This window comes from Heloderma suspectum, chromosome 12, assembly GCF_057233095.1.
Source record: "Heloderma suspectum isolate Gila_16-S chromosome 12, 16-S_ref, whole genome shotgun sequence".
Lineage (NCBI taxonomy): Eukaryota > Metazoa > Chordata > Lepidosauria > Squamata > Helodermatidae > Heloderma > Heloderma suspectum.
In genome coordinates this window covers 31,562,098-31,580,144 of record NC_139469.1, presented here as the reverse complement: position 1 = coordinate 31,580,144, position 18,047 = coordinate 31,562,098, and the positions used below count along the sequence as shown (strand labels likewise).

Sequence of the window (18,047 nt, the reverse complement as noted above, 5' to 3'; positions counted from 1 at the left end):
ACACAAGCTATTTTTCCCAAGAGCAAACTCCTGTGCCATGAACTGATCCAGTTCAGAGCCCCCCCAGCTGCTTTTTCCTGAAGAAAGTTGCCTGTTCTAAACACACGTGCTTAACGTAGTGTGTAGTTTGCCTCTAAGACTTAATATACCTCCTGAAACCAACCTTTTATCTGAAAAAGTTTTGCCCAAATAGTCTTTGTCTGTGTTAGCACTGAAGTTCCATCACTGTACTATAAACCAGTGGTAACCTTTGAGGCAGCTATCGTGAAAGCCATTAAGCTCTGTCCTAGGTGCTGAAGGCCAGATTCTTAACATAAACTGGGAAAAGACAGCTTTAGAAACTTAACTTGTTCTACATCTGTTGCAAGATCACATTGCTGGGAGGAAAGGCGGCATGAATATGTGGCTTGATGTGATCTTAACATTATCAGTGACTCTTGATCGACTATGGACGCCATTTTTGCAAGCTTTTAAACAGCTTTATTAGCAAGTAGAAGCAAAATAAGAGACACAGCAGACTGCTTATGGCTAGTTCTGATAGTGTCATAGGAACAGAGAGCTGAAGAACCTAAAGAAAGATCTTAATTCATGGTGTTAGAACAAAATTGATAATATCTTCTAAAAAGCAAATAAATAATATTAACTTGTACATTAGTTGGTATTCAGTACATCATCTTTTACTGTACTATGTGAAGAGGCAAGTAATTGAAGTGAATTAATACTGTAAATATTGATCTTAAGTCTCAGTTGTGGGGCTATTATATTTAATGCCATTTGTAAAATACAAGTTTTGACTCTAACAATCTTCTATGCTGTTGCCTGGACCCAAGTTACTGATCTGTTTCTGTTTTCCCTATCCTTATAAGCTGGAGATGCAGATGATCCACCAAGAATTACTCCAAATCCAGTCATCAATGGAAATGTAGCAATGGCTGATGGTCACAACAACACAGAAGAAGACATGGAAGATGGTGAGTTACCCTTCTGCTTACTTTAGTGATGTGAGAAGCTGCATTCAGAAACAGATGGAGGGAAGTAGATGCTTGTACCTATGATTTTACCCAGTAGCTTACCCATAATAAGAAGGATTTGAAAAAACTGCTGAGATATACTGTCCAAAATTTAGATATTAACTTGTAGGTCAACTGATATCAAAATGGCCAAACCTCCACTAGCTTGGCCCTTTGCACTATTTTTTGATTCTAGGACTAAAAAGTGATGAAAACTCAGTAGGTAGGAAGAGTTTGGGCCTATTCACCAGGTCTCTTGCAAACAAAGGATTTCTGCAAGAAGGTAATGAACTCTGAATCACAAATATTGTTGCCCCAACCTGTGAAATTCCAAGATTGCAATCATAGTTGTCAGTTTAATGGACTTATCATGTCAGTTATCCACACTGGAATTTTCAGTAGTACATCTGTTGTTGATAGGAAGCTGCCAAACTGGTACTTTAGAAATATTTGAAGAATTTAAAGGAATTTCGAAGCCTAATTCATATGCTTCCAAAAACTGTCTGGCTGTCTATTTAATTGATGACAGTGGATTCTGTGTTAGTTGCTCATAGATATATTATTTACGATCTTCAACCATACCTTGAATTGTAGAAACTGCTGCAGGACTAGACTCAACAGCCTGGGATAATTTATCCTCCTCAGAAAAGGTGGCCACCCCAAAACATTAAAATGATGGAGAGAAGTAGGATTACTCATTCTTAATAGCCTGTCCCATAGAGCACCCAGTCTGTCTACAATGGCCTTCCATTCCTGAGTAGGGAAAGCACTGAAGGAATCAACTAAATGCTCCTCTGAGAGGTCCTTTGATATTCCATCCCACCCCCTTATTGTTTGGTTCAATCACTAGGACATCCCACATAATCATATCTGCATTTGAGACCCCTGACTAATGAAGATTTGAATCTTGAACATGTACACCTTGGTCAGGTGCTTGTCTTACATGATGGTTCAGCAGTGGGAGCAAAACAATGTTTCTAATCACATGGGACGCAGCAACACATTTCTCTCTAAACATTTTCACTTTCTGCATTGGCAAAGATGGAATAATAGGGTTTACAAAAATTAACAAAACCTCCTCAAATTAGCCAAATGGTAAATGATATGAGGAGGGCTCTGGATAGGGGTGAATGCTCCTTCCTTGTTCTCCTCGACCTCTCAGCGGCTTTTGATACCGTTGACCACGGTATCCTCCTGGACTGCCTGGAGGGGTTGGGCATTGGAGACACCGTATTGCGGTGGTTCCGGTCCTTCCTCTCCGGCAGGTACCAGAGGTTAGCACTGGGAGAGGAGGTTTCGGACCCGTGGCCACTTACTTGTGGGGTGCCACAGGGTTCCATCCTCTCCCCGATGCTATTTAACATCTATGTGAAGCCACTGGGGGCTATCATCAGGAGGTTTGGGGTGCTGTGTCATCAATATGCGGATGACACGCAGCTCTACCTCTCATTCAAATCTTCACCAAGGTTGGCCGTAGAATCCCTGTCCAAATGTCTGGAGACGGTGAGTGGCTGGATGGAGAGGAATAAGCTGAAGCTGAACACTGACAAGACCGAGGTACTTTTGGTGGGAGACAAGAGGAGGCTAGGGGATGTTGACCTGGTGTTGAATGGGGTACAGCTACCCTTGAAAGACCGGGTCCACAGCCTGGGGGTCATTTTGGACTCCCAGCTGTCCATGGAAGCTCAGGTGTCAGCTGTGAGCCGGACAGCGCTGTATCAACTCCATCTGATACGGCAGCTGCGCCCCTTCCTTCCCGACCATCTGCTCCCATCGGTAGTACATGCCCTGGTCTCCTCTCGTTTAGGCTACTGTAATGCGCTCTACATGGGGTTACCCTTGAAGATGGTTCGGAAACTGCAGCTGGTACAGAACGCGGCGGCTCGCCTGATTAAAGGCAGCTGCCGGCGAGATCACATCACTCCAGTGCTGAAGGAGTTGCACTGGTTACCAGTTGTTTTCCGGGCCAAATTCAAGGTGTTGGTTTTGGCCTTTAAAACCCTATATGGTTCCGGCCTGGCCTATCTTAAGGAGCGCCTCCAGAAGCACCAGGCAGGCCGTTTAACAAGATGAGCCTCGGATGGCCTTCTCTCTGTCCCATCAGCCAGGATAGCTAGACTGGTGGGGACGAGGGAGAGGGCCTTTTCTGTGGTGGCCCCCACTCTGTGGAACTCCCTCCCTAGGGAACTTTGTCATGCCCCCTCTTTAATGAGCTTCCGTCGTGCATTAAAAACGTGGTTGTTCAGGCAGGCATTTGGGGTGGGTTAGGGTATTTTAGAAATGTTTTTATTGTAGAATGTTATTGTTTTAAACTGTTTTTATTGTATGTTGTACATCGCCCAGAGTGGCTGGGTGACCAGCCAGATGGGCGATTAATAAATCTAATAATAAATAAATACAAATAAATAAAGGCCTTAAGTTCACCAGCTCAAGTTCACATTTTAACAAGCTCCTCAGAAAACATCTGGCACATGTCTTTTATGTTCTAGTAAGGATATGAACCTTTATACGGATATATTGTCAAACCAATCTGGTGGGGTTGAAAGACCTATTTAGACTTTGAGTTGACAAGAACATTAGGTGAAGACCCTTGGAATTTCTTACTATTAACTATATTGTGTAAAGAAGAACTAAGTTGACTCCCCTGAATTTGTAAGGTACACTTAGGGCTGGATATAGTAGAAATCCTGTGTTCAGAGGAAAAAACATTCATCTGAGTTGGGGAGAAGGTGTCCACCTTTGAGAACATAATTGTCCCTCTGCACAGTCTCCTACAGGTGGGTTCTCAGGCAACCCCTGTATACAGTCACGTGGGGGCTTACCCGCATTGCCAACATTTTTTGATTGAACACTGCCTTCAAGTATAGTGTTTATTCTCCCCCACCCCCAGAGCAATTATAATTTGAATGGTTTGTGTTATCATGCACACCTGCTCAGCCAGAGCATGTTCATTATCAAGTGCAAAGTTCATGCAGTCAGGACTCTCTTAGGAGAGTTCGTGAACATTGCACTCCCAAGGGCAGAGTACTTGATCTGGAGGCCCAACAGTCTAGTTCTTCAGTGTTGAAACATTCAGATCTGTTTGACATAGGGGCAGATATTTCCTCATGCTTTGGCTGTACTCTTACTGTCTGCTCACCAGATCTGTGAGCTCTTCAATGTGTTTGGTACTCCAATTGTGAATATTTAACTCTACTAACAAAATGAAATACACATTTACTTTCCATCTCCTGGAGAAATGCTGTTCTGTCCAGTTATTACCAGCCCTTGCTTGTCAAAAGTTTGGGACCCTTATAGACAAATCCTGGACCTCTCTGGTGCTTTCGATTATATCCTTCTGGACTGTTTGGCTAGGTTGGGAGTATTATAGCAGTTCTGCTCCAACCTATCAGATAGGACCCAGATGGTGCTGGTGGTGTTACTGCTCCATTTCATGGGAATTTTCCTGTGGGGTGCCTCAAGTTTTGATCTTGTGACGCATGCATTGAAACCATTGAGAGAAGTTGTCTGAGGATTTGACCGCCTCCTCCAGTTTCTCCTTTTCAAGCAGAGCCAGATGAGATGGTTGAAGTTGTAAACGATTATCTTATGTTATTAATGGAACGCATAAAGATGAATAAATAAGCTCAGTACTGATGTTGAAAGCTGGGAGATCTGTGTTGTGTGGAGGAGGTGGTTTCTCCAGTTTGGGACAGAATTGCATGCCTCCTGAAGGATCAGATGCATAATGTTGGGGTGTTGGTCATGGAACAATAGGTGGCATCTGTGAAGTGCCTTTTAGCAGCTTAAGCTGATACACTGGCTATGACTAATCCTAGAGAAGGATGGCCTAGCCCATGGTAGGGAATCTCGGGGGGTCACATTCCAGTGGTGGGCAAGATCGAATGTAAAGGGGGCAAGATCAAGGGCAAAAGGGGTGGGGTTAAAAGTGCAAAAATCCCCAGCATAGTATAGTTTAAAGCTCTTACTTCCCTTAACTAAACCTTAGGAGAGGCATTTCAGTCTTTTAGAATGGGGAAAAGCTGCAGAACAGCTGGGGAACCACCAAACAATTGGTGGTTGGGGGAAAACAGGTTGGGCATGGAAAGAGGGCATGGCCCCCTGGGGAAACTTGGAGGGCTAGATTGGGTCCCCAAGAGGGCTGGCTTTGGCCCCCGGGCCTGAGCTTACCCACCCCTGACCTAGCCTCTGTGAAGTATGTAGTGGTCATCTCAGGGCTAGCCTACCTTAATATGCTCTCTGTGGGGCTGCCTTCTGAAAACTTAATTTTATTCAGAATATAGCTACCTATTTATCTGTGGGTGTGAATTGGTGGGAGCACACTCACACCTTTGCTGAAAGATGTGAATTGGTTCCAGTTCCTCTCTCAGTGCAATTCAGATTTCTAGCTTTAACCTTTTAAAAAATCCCTTATATTGCCAAGTTTCAGGATATCCTGAAGACCACCCAAAGCAGTATGAATCTCCTTGTATGCTGACCATCAGACCTAAGCTTGGGCTCCCTGCTTAAATAGTGTTGGGTTGGTGGGGAGCGGAGTCAAGGCTCTTCTGGTCGTTACACCTTTGTTATGGAACTCCCTTTCCTCTGAAGTTGTTGGTCCAACATTGTGCTTTTAAAGAAAATGATGAAAACCTTTATATTTGGTAGGCCTTCCTGGGGATAAATCAGAGGGTGATATGTTTTATTATTTTGGTTGGTCTTTTCATGTTGCTATTTATATGTTGTGATTTAGCTTTTAGGGATTTAAAATTTTAATTTCCAAAAATAAGAGTACATACATATTTAAATGAACTTGCATAATCTTAACTATCAAAACCTGCTTATACACTTTTAAATATGATGGAAAAATAAATAATGTAGTCTTTTAGGGTTTTTGAATTAGTTGTCATTATTTGTATTATTAAGTTTCAAGCTGCCTTGAAGGCTCTGTGGAGAAATGTTGGTGGTTTAGAAATTTTACAATAAGTATCAAGACATTTGCGTTTAAAGCCCAGTATGCCAGATAGCAAGTCCTTGAGACCAATAACTTATTAAGTGGATAGTATCCCGTGCTTGAAGTCACTCTCACTGCCGTGTATCCCCTCTGTTCAGCTCAACACTTAATGAACTTGGATGAGATGTGTGCACCTCACCCATCGCATCTGGCTTGGCTTCATTACTTGAGTTACCTGAGATGATTAGCTGAGGGGGGTGCCTTTTAGCATTACCTCTGCTCAGTCAGTTTGTGGTGTTCCATGTTCTAGCTTGTGTAGGTTGATCTATTGTTGGATTGAAGTGGCTGGCCATTTGATTTCCATAATAAGAAATCTTGAGGACCAGTTTTGAACAACTACTGCTGTTCTAGTAAGAGGTCTAAAAGAAGAAAACATGTTTTGGAGAACACAGTCCAGCAATCAACTAGACCTATAGCTCATTGAAACTAAATAGTTTTTACCATCAGGATAGGTGGGTGGGAAGTTCTCCCACAGACTCATTGAAATAAAATAGTTTCACTATTGGCCAGGGGTGGTGTGTGTGTGTGTGTGTGTGTGTGTGTGAGAGAGAGAGAGAGAGAGAGAGAGAGAGATCTCCCAAGACAAGTTTGGGAGCCAGGGTCACACACTAAGACCCTCTCCTGTGTCCATAGCAAATGAACTTCTGATGATGGTGGGACATGGAGGAGACCCTCCCCTGATAATCTGTGGGTAGATGGCTTATACAGGAGCGTTAGCACTTTGAATTAGGCAGAGAAACAGACTAGAAGCCAATGGTCATTTATATTATTTTATTTATTAAATTTATTATTTATTAAATTTATTAATCGCCCATCTGGCTGGTGACCCAGCCACTCTGGGCGATGTACAACATATAATAAAACAGTTTAAAACAATAAAATTCTACAATAAAAACATTTTCTAAAATACCCTAACTCACCCCAAATGCCTTTTTTTGGCCAGGGAAGGGCCCAGAAGCAGCGGACAAAATAATAAAAATGCAGCAAACCAAGTAAACACCATCATACTCATAAAAATAGCAGCAAAAAAAAAAAACACCTTTAAAAGACAGCTGACGTGAACTATAAAATAACAAAATTTAAGAGAGCAGTCACTCAGTATTGAAATCTGCTCGAACAAGGCAGACTTCACTTGCTTTCTAAAGGTTGAGAGAGAAGGGTACCGCTAGCGGTGTAGTTCCAGAGGCCGGGCGCTACCAAGAAGCATCTGTCCCCACCAACCTAATCTCAGAAGGTGGCGGGATGCAGAGCACAGCCTTCCCTGATCATCTCAATGGGTGGGTAATATGTGGGAGCAAGTGGTTTTTTAGATACCATTCACTCAAACCATTTAGAGCTTTAAAGGTGATAACCAGGACTTTGAATTAGGCTTGGAGACAGTGCAGATTGAACAAAATCAGAGCAGTATGCCCCTAAGAGCTGCCTGGCACCAACATTCTGTACCTACTGTAGTTTCAAAATACTCTCCAAAGGTAGCCTCCCATACAGCATGTTGCAGTAGTCACCGTGGATGTGACCAAAGTATGTGTCATAGTGGCCACATCAGTTTTCTTCAAGAAGGGCCCAGCTGGCACACCAGTCTAAGCTGTATAAAACTTAGTTTGCCCACACTTCCAGCTTTGCAACCCAGGGTCAAAGCTGGGTCCAGAAGCACTCCAAAACTTGGTTGTTTAGAGGGAATGCCATCCCATCCAGAACAGGTTGAATACCCACTGTCAGTTCAGCTTTCCTATGGACCAAAAGCATCTGTGTCTTGTCTGGATTGAGTCCCACCTTGTTAGCCTACATCCATCCACTCACAGCCCCCAGAAACCAGCGTAGAGTTTCCACAGCTTCCCTTTAATATCATGGAAGGACGGGGGTGGGGGAGGGGAGCGCGAGGAGTCTTTCACATACTGATGACACTGCACTCTAAATCTCTCATTGCCTTCGTGTGGTGTTGAGCTTTATGGGGGATCACATGGAATTCTGTAGGTCAGTGACCAAGGAGATGAGCAGTCTGCAATGCCACATTCTGAAATCTGCACCTCAAGACTGGGCCAGAACCAGCACAAAACCATGTCTCACAGCCCCAACCCAATCCAGCAGTATATAGGTTTACCGTGATCATTAGTATTGAAAGTCACTGAGAAGTCCAGCAGAACCAATGGATATACCTCCCACTGTCAAGTTCCTGGGGAAGGTCATCCATCAAGGTGATGATGCCAGTCTCAGTCCAAAAGCCCGGCTAGAAACCAGACTGGAATGGATTTAGATAATCTGCATTATCTAAGACTGCTGGGAGATGGGCTGCCACCACACACTCAAGTACATTGGGAAATTCGTTGTGTCTTATAGTCTGATCCTATATTCACCTGAGCCTCTATGTACCTGAAAGCTCATTGACAACTTGGGCTTTGGACCTTGTTTTTGGGCTAGTTTTTGGAGGAGGGGGATTGGGGAGATAGAAAGAAGGCAATCCATCTTTATTATTGTATTCTATTGTATTATGGGGATTTCTTCAATCCCTGTAATACAGTACAATACATAATGCATAATGCAAACCCCTTCAAGCAAATTCCCAGGGCTGCTTATAAAAATTAGAAATGCACCTAAAAACATACACATAATATATTAAAAGTCTTTGATGCTTTTGATGTGGACTGGGTTGTTCTTACCATTGTGGCTCCTCGATCCTTTGCTCTGCCATGCTTGTGACGTTTCCATATCTGATTTGTACGTGTTTTGGGTGTTTTGCTGCACAGATGCAATACCGCAGCTTGTAATGACACTGGTGCAAGGGCCTGTGCGCCGTTGTCCTTGTACAGGGAATGATAGGAGCAAGCTGCTTAATCTATCTTTAATGGTTTCTTTTCATATTTTGCAGACACAAGCTGGAGGTCGGAAGCGACGTTTCAGTTCACAGTTGAACGTTTCAACAGGTTGACTGAATCAGTCCTAAGTCCTCCATGCTTTGTACGGAACCTTCCATGGAAGATCATGGTGATGCCACGGATTTACCCAGACAGGCCGCACCAAAAAAGTGTAGGATTCTTTCTTCAGTGCAATGCTGAGTCTGATTCCACGTAAGACCCTTCAGATCATTTTATAAATATATATATAGCATTCCTGTTCTACCTATTGTATTTTGTTAAGATCCATGAGTGCTCATGGATGACAACATAGGGTCTGGACAACATGGGTGACATTAGAGATTGAAGTATCTGCAGGTAGGAAGGGCATTGGGGCAATGGGATGTGTGGATGTGGGTGCATGAGGATATGGAACAAAGAGGTAGAATTGTGGAAGGTACATTGGAAAGTTTTGGTAGGCCTGAGGTGAGCCCCTTGCTGTCAGTTGTAAATTGAACACTGGATAGAGACAGTTGTTGTAGTCTCAGAGAATAAAATTCATGATGTTGCTTTTATCTGTCCAGGCTTTTGTGTAGAAATACAATGTTCTGAAATTGGCAGAACCCTTAATTAGGAAGAATGGAATTGTAGTTAATTCTCAGCTATATAGACACTGATTAATAGGGAAGTACTAAGTATATGGGCCAGATGAGGATGCAGACAGTTGGAATGTCCAAGGATTCCTATTTAGTATATCAGCACCAAATGTATAAATTCCAGTGTTCTCCAGCACTTAACCTTTGTGGTTTTATAAAACCCACATCGCTAATGCAGTGCAAATAATGGAAATAGCCAGTAGTGTGTGACTCCAGTAGGCATAATTGCGTACAAGTTTCTCATGTCTTGGCCTGAAGCATAAATTTGATCCACTACTGCAGGTGAGGGTCCCCGTCTAGTGAGGTGCTGGTTATACGAATGTACAAAATTACCTGAGCACGTTAGAATGTTCGGTCAGCTGTTGCAATTTTGGGGGGCAAAAGCTTAATGTAGGAAAACAAACCAAAAGCTACAAACAAAAGCCAAATTCCATAAGACAATATGTGGGGCTGGCAATTGATTTAAGCATTTATTAATCATCTATGCTTTATTTCAGCCATTGGCTAATTTACCTTTAAATAAATTTGAATATTATTCATTATGAGTAGAATACTGAATACTTTATGCCTTTGTCAATTCTCTTATGCCACAACAATTCGTGTCCACAAACGGCACCCAGCACTTTTGGAGCAAAGATTTAGTGCTTCTGGGGCAACCAGAAACAAGTGAAAACACTCATTTCTGGAACGGGACAGGTTGGCAGCGCTCACATAAGGGAGCTCTGCCAGGCTGCCCCAATGAAAAACAGAGATTCCAACGATCTCTGTTGCATGAGTGGTGGGTCCCATTCGTGCAGTGGAATTGGCAGGACTAACTACTTGCACAACAGAATCTGCGGGACACAAGAGAATCGGTGGGGGCACAAATGCCCCGTTGGATTCCTCCCCAAAGCTCCTCTTGAGCTAGTGAGGGCAGTACAAGAACTTTACCATTTTGTGTTTTTTTAAAAGCTGCCTTCAGTACACTAAAGCTTTGGTTGGATCGATTTACCAGTTTAAACTTATTGAAGCTTGCAGCCCTGACAAGGCAGGGTGGGGCACAGGAGAAGCAGAGTGGTTCCAGCAGAATTTTATGATCTGGCTCTCACTTGTTGTCCTACGACTGGGATTGGAGCACTCAGAAAAGAGTTGGAAAATTAAGTGGATGCCACAGTAGGGTTCACTTCACATGTTTGTCTGTTTAACGGTAATGTTCCTATCAGAAGGGGTCTCTGGCATTTCAGTTTGAGTGAGCAAGCAATTGAGCTACCAGGGGACTGGTTTTTCTGTGTGCTCTTCCTTGACCTGTAGTAACAAAAGTCTTTCAGAGTGTTCCTTGCTGCTTTAGCAGAGTTGCAGCATTCTTAGATATCACTAGAAGAAAATAATTCACTGAGGTGGAAGATTTCTGTGGAAAGCAGTGTATAAAAACAGCTGCGTGAGAAAGAGCCTCTTCCATGATATTAATAATTACTCATTCCTCTGAGAAGAGTGCTGAAGCAAAGTTTTAAACAGGGGTGACAAGAAGTAAAGCAGGCTTGCTCAGTAAGGCATAATTTATGAGTGTATCTCTGCAACTTAATATGTCAAGTATTATCTCTTTAATTGTTGCAGGTCATGGTCTTGTCATGCGCAAGCAGTGCTCAAGATAATAAATTACAAGGACGATGAGAAATCTTTCAGTCGCCGCATCAGCCACTTGTTCTTTCATAAGGAAAATGACTGGGGCTTTTCTAATTTTATGTCGTGGAGTGTAAGTAACCATATTTCACAGTGTGAGACCCAATGTGGTGTAGGTGGCCTAGAACTAAAAACAAAAACCCAGTTCAAATCCCTACCCATGAAGCTCTTTACCTTTTGCCAGTCTCTCCTACGTTCCCCCTCCATGTAACCTTCCTCACAGGATTGTTGTGAGGATAAAATGGGTCTGAGTGAAGGGAGAGCCATGTATGCTGCTCTGAGATCCTTGGAGGAAGGGGAGGATAAAAATTTAATAAATACATTGGGCATTATGAGACTCATGTTAAACTCTGAACTGCCGAGTAGTCCTGCTGATATGAGGGGTGGTGAGCAATGCTCTAGATGCATGCATATCCACTATGATCGTGTCAATTTCACCATTCTTTTGGCAGTATGAGACATGGGGAATTGGCTGCAATTCAAGGAAGCAGATGTGGTGTGTCCTCCTGCCCACCCCCGACCATTATGTTGTCTGCAGTTGTGAAGCTACCAATACAGGCACAGGACCAAGGGGTGGTAAGGGGGCAGCGGAGTCTGTTGATAGCCTGAGACCCGTACTGTTCATGGGGGAGCAGCTAGAGGAACCAGGGATGCTCTGTTCCTTGCTTGGTTATCATTATGTCCAAACTGAGAACTCTGTCGAGGGAGAGACAAGCCAGAATCCTGGGCTAACATGTAATACTAACCAAACCCAGGGATGGAGTCTCCCAAGCACTTTAGCCATTCCTTCTGGCAGCAGGAGCCAAATGGAAGCAGTCAAGCCGCATGTGCTAGCATGCTGGCTAAAAAAGAGCTTTTAAAAATGCTAGTCATCGACAGCTTCTCAGTCTGATTGACCTTAATTTGCAAATGGGTCAGAGTCGTAAAAATCTACAAGATTACTGTGTATGTGCATTTGATTTTGATGTTCTTGGTGTCAATCCTTTTTTGTAGGAAGTTACTGATCCAGATAAAGGCTATATAGAAGATGACAAAGTAACTTTTGAAGTGTATGTTCAAGCGGATGCTCCACATGGTGTGGCGTAAGTAGCATATGCTTTAAAAAAACTTGTCCCCCTATGTCTTTTTTCCTGTACAACTTAAAATGTTAGTTGAGATGAGGCACTTAATTTGGCTACAAATATCTATAAAAATCTATAATTGGCTGGGACCCTTGTAGAATCATGGAAGTGTAGGAATGGATGAAGACTTGAAGGTCATTGCTCTAATCAAATCTCTTGCATTGAATCAAGATCCCTTACACAGTCCATTTTCATACATATGGTTATTCTAGTTTAACAAACCATTTACAAGTCGCACTTTATAGTTTCCGAATGAGGACTTAATACGATGGGGGGGGGGGGGGCATGGTTACAGGCTCTCATTGTGTGTGGAGTAGATTTCCTCCCCATGAATACTTCCTTCACATGAACGTTATCTGACTTGAATCTCTCTCTACCCCTTCCCAGGATGGTTCTGTCCATCTTAGAAAAGAGAACCACCCCCAAAGAGAGGATGCCACAGAATTCTTCTCTTAGTTGGTTTCCAGAATTAAAAAAAGAATCCTGTGGTGTCCCCCATAGTTTCATTGAACATGGGCTTTATGGGGAGAATAGTGGAGAATGTAATATCCTTTGCCTTCTTTCTGTTCATGCGAAAATGCAGGAGACCCTTTGCTACAATTAAAAGTCCAGTAAAAATAAGGTTGAACTTTACAATAATTGCAAAATGTTTTTCAAGAGAACAATTAGACGAGCATAAGAAACAACATACTATAAATTGCACTGTCCAGTTTGATGCCAAACAGGTTTTTTTTTTTCATCACCAATTGTTGTTGGAAATGGCTGAAAAGTAACAATCACTCAACACTGTAATATCTCTGCTTCTGTGGGGTCAAATGGGTCCTGTTTTTGTAAATTAGCTTTTCAAACGTCTCAGCATTCAGATATTTAATAGGGTCACTTGCGTCTTTCTACTATCAGTACAAATTATTATGGGAAAAGTCTCTAATACTTCTAAAGTTAATCTTGTAGATTTCTTTTGCTCTATCAGCATGAACACCTGTTGATGTTAATGCTTTGGCCGCAAGACACAATCAAGCCTTGTACCCCCATGCTAATAAAAGCTAACATGTTTAGAAAGGAATAACGAACTGGAGGTGTGCACCCCACAACAAGCTTTGGGACACCCCAAATACTTGAAAGTGTCTTGTGCCAAAACAGAGTGTTGGGCTTTCTCATAGGAGATACTCTCCTGGAAGTGTAGGTGTATGATTTGCGGTGACACACAACGTACCATTGGTTCCCTATTCATTTCTACATACTCAGCAATACATACATTGCTCAGACTTCCCTGATCTGTTGACCTCCTGATGTCTTGGACTGTAATTCCCATAATTCCCAGCCAGCGTGGGCATTGGCCATACCGGAGGACACAAGGTTGGGAAAGGCTGCATTATCTGTTGTTGTTGCTTGGCAGTGCCTTGTATCCAAACCAAAAATTTTGCTGGACATGATTTTATGCCATCTTGTAGAGGACGCTCTTCTGGTGGTGTTAATGTATGGTTTGGGGTGGCCCAAAGCTTAATATTAGGTGTACACCCTGTATTTTTTGTAAATTTCTGTATACATTCACTGTTGCTGGCATGAGGGTGTCATGCTTGACAGTGTTTTGTGCTGTCAACAGGTCAGTTTCTGTTTGGTTGGAGCATGGCCCCTACTCTTCTCAGTGCCTGGGAAGAGGCCTCACCAATCACACAATGCTTTTGAAGAGAACCCACAGGAGGGTAGCCTGCAGTGCCCAGAGTTGTTGCCCCTATCTGGCCTGTAATAAGGCTAGCCTAACAACTGGGGAGCAAAACAAACCATCTTGCTTTATTTATTTATTTATTCATTTCATTTCTATGCTGCCCAATAGCCGAAGCTCTCTGGGCGGTTCACAAAAATTAAAACCAAACAGCACACAATAAAACAATTTAAAATATATAGAACATTAAAGCCACAATATAACAATGCAACCACAATAAAACCTAGCAGCAGTGCAGGAGTTTAAAATACAGATTTAAAACAGCAAAGCTAAGAGTTCAGAAAGCTAAAATGCTAAAAGCTAGTTATTGGACCTTTTAGCATGTTGTTCCTTATGCTAGACAGTTTCAGAAAAATAATTTGTTTTGTTTTGCAGTTCTTTTAAAGCTGCATGCATTTTTCACTATCTTCACTGGAATATAAAAGCAGAGGTATCTGAACAGAATTCCTTTCCCAAAGCTCTTTGACCAGGCTCACAATCCTGTATCCAAAGAACGTGGGCAGAAAGCAGCAACAGTGGCATAAGAGGAGGCTTGGAATCTGCAGGTCAAAGAAATCAAGACTTCCCTTACCACAGTAGTAATTACCTTGCATAGGTATTTGGGGAAGAACCCGCTCTCATTCTGGTTTGGATCAGTCTGTGGTCTGTCCAGTACTCTTTTTGTGGAACAAGTGGTTGAATTGTGGGATAGCAACCAGCTTTTGTTAAATCATCTTGGATGTCCATTGCGAATCCGACAAATGTGTTGCTATTTTGAGAACTTTAATTCAGTGTTGAACTAACCATTTTATAATACTGCCATAGACAAGATACCTGTTCACATATATGAATTTTGGTTTGGAAGTAAATCTGTCTTGCTACCATCTTTTAAGCAGAGTTCTGAATATATGTAAATGTTCCATGATGGATATACTGTTTGTCAACTGGCACATTTAAACTATCTGAGTTCCATTGCTGGAAATACTTGTAGCTTGACTACAGTCCAATGTATTCATAAACTTGAAATATGTATATGATTTGTATGCGTGTGGTTCTTGTAACCCAATTCCATGGTTGTTGCAGGTGGGATTCCAAGAAGCATACAGGATATGTGGGGCTGAAGAACCAGGGAGCAACCTGTTACATGAACAGCTTATTACAGACTTTATTTTTCACAAACCAGCTACGAAAGGTAAAGAAGGGGTTTTGTGGCTTCCTTGTCAAAATCAGTATCCAACTGAATTGCTTAGGAAATAGGAGTGACCCTCCATGGCTATTCAGCCTACATTTTTTTCTGGTGGGATTGTGCAAGAGTTTACAGCTGATACTCATGTCAGAGGATGACATGTTTTCTGGTCATTACTTTGCAGTGGCTGCTTCTCGTGCACTGCTTCTAGTTCCACTGCAATCTGCTGCCTGGACTATACCTTCTCCCCTGTGCTGTCATTCTGTTCCAGCAGCTGGGATAGCCCTGTGTTGTTTTCAGCTGTCAAGACTGCAAGCATGATTGTGCATAGAGCCATAACCTTGGGCTTATGACACACACATGGGAAACCAGTCGCACAGGGCTATTCCAGGTACTGGGAGGCAGTGTTGGCAATAGAGATAATGGAGATGGAAAACAAGTAAAAGGAAGAGGTAAGCGCAGTTTCACCTGGTGGCAGTTGCCACTAGTGTCAGACATGTTGCAGGTTGCACCTCTGAAATAGTAGGTTCCACTTAACATTTTGAAATTAGGTTCTGCCTTAACTTCAAATGTCGGCTAGCTGTAAATTCATTCTGTCATTGGCTGCATTTAACAGCCTCTGTTTTGGTAGGTGATCTGCATTGTGTTCCTTTGTGACTTTTGCCTTCAGAGTTCAAGGGTTCACATCCTTGACTGATCCCTTTTGATCTGAGTTATGTTTGCATAAGACTTTACTGAAAAGATTAATAGGCACTAGTTATGGAATGATGCTGCTGGAAACAGTTGTCTCTTGTATACAAAATCTGTTTGTGGGTACTGTCACAAATCTATTTGTGGGTACTGTGGGTTCTTGGCCATAAAGAGATTCCTGAAGGAATTTTTCTGGAACCCCACAATACTTGTAGAAGAGGGGGAAAAAACCTTGCCTTTTTGGTTACTATGAATTGTGGGGATTAACTTGAAGGCAGATCCTGCTCATTAACAGATGGGACACCATGGTGAGGTGCAAGGTGGATCAGAAGCCCTTTTCAGGTGGCTCTGCCTGCCCGTTCTCTCTCTTACTTCCACCTCACCACCCAGGTGCTGTTTTTCACAAACTACTGCCTATTCTGGCATGTGTCAGGATGAATCTCAGCCTGAAAGTAGTGCTGTCTGCTTTGATCCTTTGAGATTGCAGTGAGCAAAGTGCTTGGTCTTTCTCTTACCTTAATTACTCCATTCATGGTCTTGCAATAAACTAAACAGAATTAAGGAAGTTCCCCACCCCCCAACTGTTCTGTTTCCTTGTCAGTGTTTTAGTTGAGCCTGTTTTTCTTTGTTTTGTTTTTCTTTGGCCTTTATGCAAAAGAACTGTTCCTGATCTCTCCCCCCCCCCCCCCCCCGCTCTCTTTTTGCATCCAGGAGCTTGATATTTTTGCCTCTGCCTGTCTTTCTGGTTTTTTGTAGTCATTCCCTGAGGGAGCTTTCTTCAATATTTATTTATTTATGCCCAGATTCCCCCATTATTTTTCTTTTTAGGTGAAACCCTCTATAGTTTTTTGAGTGTAATTAATCAATTAATTAAAATATTTCTTGACCACCTTTCAGGGCAGAAGCCCTCCCAATGCGGCTTACAACAATAAAATACATAAAAGCAATTACAGTATTAAAAGTGATAAAAATATAAAAACAACAATAAAAGCCAACAATAAAACCAACAACAATGTTAAAAGCAGCAACAGTGATGTTAACAACAGCAAGAATAGCAGTCATTGTCTGGTTCTGATCGAAAACCAGAATGGACTTACAGCCCCACCAAATCTGGAACCACCAGCCTCAACTGGCTGCCATGCGAGAATGAGGATTTACTTCTATTAAAAGGTCAAAGAATGTTTGCTCCTTCCTCCCCCTTCAGTTTCTTTCAGGTCCCCATTCTTATGGCCATATTTAGGGATTTACGTTCTGTATTAAACTCCAGAACTTGATATTGGTAATAGAATCCTGTTTACTGAGAATCTCAGCTGTTTTTTCTTTCTTTTTCAAGCATTTTTTTTAAAAAAACAAACTGCTGTGCAGGTCACTGAAGCTCCACTCCCTGGCCCCTGGAAATCCTGCTCTGTCACTCTGTCAGTGCGTTGCCCCCATATGTTCACTCCTGTCTTCACAAACATAAAAACTAGAACATTAACAAAAATAAACAAAATGAAGACTCCGCAAACTCAGTTCTGTGTGCATTCTTTGGCTTTTCTTTTGGCTCTTCTGGTTTTTCTCATATCCCCCATCTCCTTGGTTAAGGTGGCAGCATTTATTTTCTTCGTACCATTTTCCTTCCCATTTTCATGACTTCCTTTCATTCACTACTTAGCTTTGGGCTACTTAATTTACTTACCATCTTTACTGAATTTGAGTCTTGGCTTTCTTTTTCTCCTCAGCTCAACGACTTGAATCTTCATATCAACTTTTTCTCAGATCATAACTAACTTAATCTGTTACTCTTTTTCCACCTCTCTACTGATTATCACTTCCTCCCTCAACCAGTCAATAGTATTGATCTTGGTTTTGTTTCTGGTTCGCTTTCAAATCATAATTATTTGTCTTTTTATCATCATTTTCTCTTTCCTCTTACTATTATGCATTCCCCTTCCTCTGCTCCCTTTTAGTGTAAAATGCAGTCTCTACTGCTTGATATTCTTTCATCCTTTGTCCTCTATTCTTTCTGCTCAATTAGCAGACTGCAGCTTCAACACCTATTTATTTACTTATTTTTATTTATTTCATTTCTGTACCGCCCAATAGCTGAAGCTCTCTGGGTGGTTCACAAAACCGCCCAGAGCAAGAGTGGTCTTGCCCCTACATGAGATCAACAGGCTCCTTCATTCTGTCCACCCCTTTTTCTGATACCTCCAGTCC

General features: G+C 42.3%; 1 protein-coding gene across 4 annotated transcripts in view; it reads left to right on the top strand.

The window, feature by feature from the left end:
- USP7 (ubiquitin specific peptidase 7) overlaps positions 1-18,047 on the top strand; it is a 99,775-nt gene that overhangs the window by 44,622 nt on the left and 37,106 nt on the right. For all 4 annotated transcript variants that reach the window (XM_084818920.1, XM_084818919.1, XM_084818921.1 and 1 more), the window contains exons 2-6: positions 867-971; positions 8,870-9,068; positions 11,084-11,222; positions 12,143-12,231; positions 15,056-15,164. In XM_084818920.1, coding sequence (XP_084675046.1) covers positions 867-971; positions 8,870-9,068; positions 11,084-11,222; positions 12,143-12,231; positions 15,056-15,164 — 641 coding nt within the window. The remainder of the gene's footprint in view (positions 1-866; positions 972-8,869; positions 9,069-11,083; positions 11,223-12,142; positions 12,232-15,055; positions 15,165-18,047) is intronic.